The sequence below is a fragment of the Chroicocephalus ridibundus genome, chromosome 1 (assembly GCF_963924245.1).
Source record: "Chroicocephalus ridibundus chromosome 1, bChrRid1.1, whole genome shotgun sequence".
In the NCBI taxonomy this organism is placed as follows: domain Eukaryota; kingdom Metazoa; phylum Chordata; class Aves; order Charadriiformes; family Laridae; genus Chroicocephalus; species Chroicocephalus ridibundus.
The window spans coordinates 154,257,722-154,264,353 of NC_086284.1; the positions used below are offsets into that span (position 1 = coordinate 154,257,722).

General features: G+C 53.3%; 1 protein-coding gene across 4 annotated transcripts in view; it reads left to right on the forward strand.

Annotated features, from left to right (window-relative positions):
- WASHC1 (WASH complex subunit 1) overlaps window positions 1-5,852 on the forward strand; it is a 45,013-nt gene extending 39,161 nt beyond the window's left edge. For 2 of the 4 annotated variants that reach the window (XM_063319097.1, XM_063319089.1), the window contains exons 7-11: window positions 619-823; window positions 1,300-1,464; window positions 1,825-1,983; window positions 4,302-4,370; window positions 4,929-5,847. In XM_063319097.1, the coding sequence (XP_063175167.1) occupies window positions 619-823; window positions 1,300-1,464; window positions 1,825-1,983; window positions 4,302-4,370; window positions 4,929-5,080 (750 nt within the window). In that variant the 3' untranslated portion in view covers window positions 5,081-5,847. Of the gene's footprint in view, window positions 1-618; window positions 824-1,299; window positions 1,465-1,824; window positions 1,984-4,301; window positions 4,371-4,928 lie in introns of all 4 variants that reach the window. The other 2 variants (XM_063319079.1, XM_063319104.1) reach the window with 2 other exon arrangements.
- The last annotated feature ends 780 nt before the right edge of the window (window positions 5,853-6,632 follow it).

The following is a 6,632-nucleotide window of genomic DNA, read 5'->3' on the forward strand; positions in this document are numbered from 1 at the left end:
TGGCAGGGGATCTGATCCCCATCATTCCTGCTGGGAAGGGGGATCTGCCTCTGTATGGTTTGGGGCTGGGGAAAGGAGCCTGGGAACCATTTGCTCATCATGTTGGACTGGAGGAGACAGCATTGTATTTAGTAAATAAAATCCTTTATTCACAGCTCATCTTCAGTACCGGTTTGCCCATGTGCTAAACACAAAAGCAAATCTCTGTAACTACTTGATTTTGCTTCTCCTGCATCTTAGTCTTAGAAACGGTTCTAGCACGTTTCCCTTCTGGAGAAGAAGGGACTGGCTTATCTAGTCTGCGAAAGTTGGTGCATGTAACCTTCAGAGGAGGAGAGAGTCAACTTGCAAGAAACTAGGAAGAGTCCTGTACCTCTTCCTCCTCCTGCAGCCTGCGTTTTCCAAGCCTGCTCTGCAGGGGGTAGGCTCTGAGCACAGGGAGCTGCCACAGGACAAGTGCACAGAGTTGTAGGGGTAGCTGATGAGTGGCCAGTGTACCAAGGCACACAAGCTCAGCTCTGACTGCTTCTCAGGCTGTTCCCTGCAATGCCCCTGTTTCTGCAAGGGAAAGCAAGTGCATAGTCACTGCCTTATCTTTTTGGTTTGGGTTTCTTTTAGGTAGCTGAAAATTACTTCTACGTGCCGGATCTGGGCCAGGTCCCTGAGATCGATGTGCCATCCTACCTGCCAGACCTGCCCGGCATTGCTGCAGATCTCATGTACAGTGCTGATCTGGGCCCTGGCATCGCACCATCTGCCCCGAGCAGTGCTATTCCTGAGCTGCCCACTTTCAACACTGAGTCAGTGGAGCCTTTGCAACCAGGTATTTCCATTCCCTGCTCCCAGGACCCTGTGAAGGAGGAAGGCAGGGATTGCTAGAAGGTGGAGACAAGGCAGAAAGTCCCTTGGTGGAGATAACCTCTGGCTTGTGCTTGGGCCTGAGTCAAAGCTGCAACCTGCTCAAGTGCTGGCCAGACTCCAGGCACCTCACCTCTCTCACCCCCTGGCATGGCTGGGGAGGAGGGAGTGCAGTGTGCAGGGACTGGCCTTGTGGCAGCCTGGCGGGATGCCCTTGGGCGAGCTGGGCAGGCCCCTGGGGAGGGCAGAGTAGGGGAATCTCAAACCCTGCCTTGGCCTTGCCTGCTGTTAAGAGATATTGCAGAGGGTGGGAGCGTTCTGCTGCACCGTGTGTGCAGAGGACTCTGATCTGTTGCCGCTGAGGCATGCAAAGCTCTGAGCTGAAGCTCTCAGTGTGCTGTCCTCTGGGACTCTTCAGATGCAACTTCTTTCATCTTTCAGACCTTCAAGATGCTGAGCTATTGCCGCCGCCTCCACCACCACCTCCCCCTCCACCTCCTGTTATACCAACTACTGTGCCTCCTCCGCCGCCCCTGCCCCAGCCCACAGCCCCCTCTGAGCCCTCCCGGCCAGCGAGCGAGGAGAGCAGCAATGCAGTGCCTGCAGGTAAGGGCTGGGCGTCTCCACAGCTTCACCAGCAGAATCTAACTCTGACTCCTTGGCTTCAGCCCATCTCCTCGGTTGGTTCCCTGCAGCTTCACAGCCTTCTGGCAGAGGAGGGAAGCTGCGGTGGGAGGGAAAGCTGCTCCCGCCTGCCTGGGAGCTGCAAGGCTTCGGTTCCCCCTTGGCGGGGCTGCTGCTGGCTGTGCTGAGCACAAGCCTGTCACTGAGAGGTGTCTAGGCCTGGCTTACAGCCCTGAGCTGAAGCTGGCGGGGTGTTGGAGCAGCCCTTTCCATGGGGATTTGGCTGGGCCTGTAGCTGCTGCACTGACCCATGGCTGCTGCTTGTACTTCCTGTCCCTGCAGCTTCGGTCCAGGGAGCCCCGAAGGAGGTGGTGAACCCCTCTACTGGGCGTGCCAGTCTCCTGGAGTCCATCCGACAGGCTGGTGGCATTGGGAAGGCCAACCTCCGTAGTGTCAAGGAGAGGAAGCTGGAGAAGAAGAAGCAGAAGGAACAAGAACAAGGTGCTGAGGCTCTTCAGCAGAACTTATCTTCCTTGCTGTCAGGCTGGGGAGGTGTGGGTCTGGGGGGAAACGGACAAGCCAGGAGCACAATGAACATGCAGAGCAGAAAGGCATTGTGTCTCCTCACAGGCCAGTGTAGGTCTTGGGTGGTTCCCATTCAGCCAAAGCTCTATGAACTTGCTAAACCCCATCTGCCAGAAGGGCATTTGTGTTCTTGATGGAGACCCGCTCTGTTTCAGGGCGCACGTAGAAGTTGCACATGTGCTGCATGGGGGCACACAAAGGAAACCTTGGGGCCAAGAGGAGCAGGGCCGAGCTGGTTTGAGCATGTTGGTTTAGGTAGCTGGGGAGGGTATTGATGGAGCTGGTTTGGCAGAATAAGACTGCAAATGCCCAGTCCCTCTTGCCCCTCAAGGAATGCCACAGAGGATGCGGAGAAGGCGGAGTTACTGAATGCCTTCTTTGCTTTGGTCTTTACTGCTCGGCCCAGCCCTCAGGAGTCACAGACTTTGAAGAAAATAACAGGGAAAGAGGAAGACTTCCCCTTGGTTGAGGAGGATCGGGTGAGAGATCAGTTAGGTCAATTAGATATTCACAAGTCCATGGGCCCCAATGGGATGCACCCAAGAGTGCTGAGGGAGCTGGTGGAAGTCGTTGCTGGGCCGCTCTCCATCATCTTTGAAAGGTCCTGGAGAACAGGCAAGGTGTCTGAGGACTGGAGGAAAGCCAGTGTCACTCCAGCCTTCAAAAAGGGCAAGGAGGAGGAGCCGGGGAACTACAAGTTGGTCAGCCTCACCTCCATCCCTGGAAAGATGATGGAACAGCTCGTTCTGGGCATCATCTCAAGGCATGTGGAGGAAAAGAAAGCTATCAGAAGTACTCAACATGGATTCACCAAGGGGAAATCATGTCTGACTAATCTGATAGCCTTCTGTGATGGCATGACTGGATGGATAGATGAGGGGAGGGAGGCAGATGTGGTCTACCTTGCCTTAAGCAAGGCGTTTGACACGGTCTCCCACAGCATCTCATAGGGAAGCTTAGTAAGAGTGGGCTTGATGAATGGATAGATAACTGGTTGAAAGTCAGAGCTCAGAGGGTAGTGATTAGGGGCACAGAGTCTAGTTGGAGGTCAGTGATGAGTGGTGTTCCCTAGGGGTCAGTACTGGGTCCAGTCCTCTTCAATATATTCATCAATGACCTGGATGAGGGGATGGAGTGCACCCTCAGCAAGTTTGCTGATGACACAAAGCTGGGGGGGGGTGGCCGACACAGCAGAAGGCTGTGCCGCCATACAGAGAGACCTGGACAGGCTGGAGAGCTGGGCAGAGAGGAACCTTGTGAAATTCAACAAGGGCAAGTGTAGGGTGCTGCACCTGGGGAGGAATAACCCCCTGCACCAGTACAGGTTGGGGGCTGACCTGCTGGAGAGCAGCTCAGCTGAAAGAGACTGGGGAGTCCTGGTGGACAACAGGTTGACCATGAGCCAGCAATGTGCCCTTGTGGCCAAGAAGGCCAAGGGCATCCTGGGGTGCATCAAGAAGTGTGTGGCCAGCAGGTCGAGGGAGGTCATCCTCCCCCTCTACTCTGCCTTGGTGAGGCCATTTCTGGGCTCCCTGGTTCAAGAAGGACAGGGAACTGCTGGAGAGGGTACAGCAAAGGGCTACAAAGATGATTAGGGGATTGGAACATCTCTCTTATGAAGAAAGGCTGAGGGATTTGGGTCTTTTTAGTCCAGAAGAAAGACGGCTGAGGGGGGATCTTATCAATGCTTATAAATACTTAAAGGGTGGGTGTCAGGAGGATGGGGCCAGGCTCTTTTCAGTGGTGCCCAGGGACAGGACAAGAGGTAACAGGCACAAACTCGAACATTGGAAGTTCCACCTAAGCATGAGGAGGAACTTCTTTACTTTGAGGGTGGCAGAGCACTGGAACAGGCTGCCCAGAGAGGTGCTGGAGTCTCCGGCTGTGGAGATATTCAGAACCCGCCTGGATGCGTTCCTGTGCAACCTGCTGTAGGTGACCCTGCTCTGGCAGGGGGCTTGGACTAGATCATCTCCAGAGGTCCCTTCCAACCCTATGATTCTGTGATTTCTGCATTTCCCCAGAAGATGATTGTTACCCTGCAGTGCCTGGAGTTTTCCTGACCTGAAATTAGACTATAGTGGGAAAGAGTAGGGGTGTGACACAGGATTAGAGGGGGGGTTCATTTTTTTTTTCTTTAATCTGCAGGTGCTATTGTAGGAGACTGCTTTCACTGTAGTGCTAGGTTCACACTGACGCTTCTTCTTGCCTGACTTGTTTTGCCCTTTTTTCAGTGAGAGCTACAGGACAAGGTGGTGATTTGATGTCAGACCTCTTCAACAAACTGGTGCTGAGGCGCAAAGGTACTGTCCTGCAGGGTGGGTGGCGCCTTTCCCCTAGGAAGGAGGGAGAGCGCTTTCTGGCAGCTCAGTTGTGTCAGCCACAGCCCTACTAAAAGGAACAGAGACGCTTTCCCCAGTGCGTGTGCCACAGCGTGGCTGGGAGTGTCTTTACAGGGGGTGAGCAGAGGAATCTCCCCCCCAAGTCCAGCTGGAGGAGGTCGTGTGTCTGAGGCAGAGGACAGGCTCTCTGAAAGCTGCCTCTGAGGAAGGGACAGCGGTGTCTTTTAATTCAGTGCTGGGCCAGCTGGGTCCCTTGCCCATGGGGGCACCTGAGTTGCCCCAAGGCCGTGGCAGGTACCTGGGGCATTTAGGGCCAGTGTCATCCCTTAGCGCCTGGCACAGGGCAGAGGACGTGGACTTGCTCAGGTGGAGCTGTAGTTAAATGAGCCCTGGCACAAGTGTATTAGCCATTCTTGCCTGGGTCACCTGGGTGCTGGGGGATTTCCCCTCTCCTTTGCTGACCCTTCCTATTCTCTAGTCCCCAGGTGTCACTTACCGGTGATTTTCCTTCCCTCACAGGTATTTCAGGGAAAGGGCCGGGAGCCTCTGGAAATCCTGATGCTCCTGGAAGTCCTGCTGGTGCCTTTGCTCGTATGTCGGACTCAATACCACCCCTTCCACCCCCACAGCAGCCTGCGGGTGAGGAGGATGAGGATGACTGGGAGTCATAGATGGGGGTCAGTTAAGTGTCAGTGCAAATCCCAGGACTCTTGAACTAAGCACCTTTGAGAGACACTACCCTGTAGACGCACCTCCTGGAGGGGGGGCGCTGGCATGGCAGGGGCACCCTCTTGTATCTTTCTGAAGAAGAGCATGAGCAACAGGACTAACCGCTGACGAGGTTACAGTTAGCAATGAGGAGTTCTGCTGTCTGCTGTTTTCCACCCCAAATACTACATTCCATCTCCAGTGCTGCTGTTGCTCATGCTGGCGCAATAAATCCTGCCTTAGCTGGCGGGCAGTGGGGCACCCTGTGCTCAGAGGATCAGAACTAGCATTGCTCCTGATTTAAAGGGCCCTCCGTCTTTCCTAATGTGACTGGTGATGACTGCAAAAGCATCTCTTGCAGGCACACAGCCATTGCCTCATTTGTCTTCTCGCTGCTCGCTTGCTGAAGCTCCTGTTTGCCCATTTGCTTGGTTGTGGTGAGAAGAGAGAATGAGTGTGAGAGTGTGTGTGTGTGTCCCTTCCTGCAAGTCTAATTCCTGGTGCCTCTGCACTTGCTGGTTTCTTTCTCTACCTGGCTTATGGTAATTTTTTGCCTGTTCCTGTCAGAAAAATTTCAATAAAGTTGAAGGAAGCAGATTGTTGCAGTCTTCGCTTTGGTAAAAGCAGGAAACGTGCTCAATAAAGTGTCTTAAGGGAAAGCCCAGCTGTCCAGGGGCAGGGGCTAAGCCTTACAACCCAGCACCACCAGGCACAGGGCTGGCGGTCACCAGCTCTTACAAGCAGGTGTCCCCCACTCCCACTGCTGCTTTCACGGGGGTGATGGCAGAGCTTGTGCTGGAGGCTGGGGTTTGTACCCACTGAAGGGGCAGGAGACTCATCACAGAAGTTTCTCAGAAGCAGCTGCTTCTTTCCCTGTGGGGCTAATTAACATATAGGGACTAGGTACCAGCGCTGTGCCTAATTATAAGTGCTTTCCTCATTGTGAAGAGCCTTGAGAGGTAGGATGCAGCTGCTGAAACGGGCAAGGAGGAAAAAAGAAGCTCCTGAGAATAGATTTTGCTCAGGATGACGGAAAGAGCTGAGAGATTACATAGCCATGCCTGTTGTTTTCGCTGTCCTCCAGCCCTGACCCACGACCTAGGAAAGAACCCCAGGAAGGTCACCATTTTCCACAGAAAGTTACTTTGAATTTAAAAACCTAGGCAGTAAAAAGAGCAGGGCAATCCTGTGCTTAAGCATGATCAAAGGAGAAGTGCTGTGCTGTATTGTGGCCATATCTTTATTCCCCTTGAAAGAACAAACCGCTCTTTGAATCTATTGCCTGCTTGAAGCAAGGTAGAAAGAAGGGGATGAGAAGCGTTATCCATAACTACCCCATGTCTTACCAGTCTGACTGTGTAATTCCAACATGACACAAACTAATGGCCTGATAGGTCACAGTTCTTGTGAAAAGCTCTTATGTTTTCATTGGTCGTCAAGCCCCCTACACTTCGTGGTTGATGGGAAAAGGCAGATTTGTTCAGTCAAAATAATTATACTCCCCATACTTAAGTG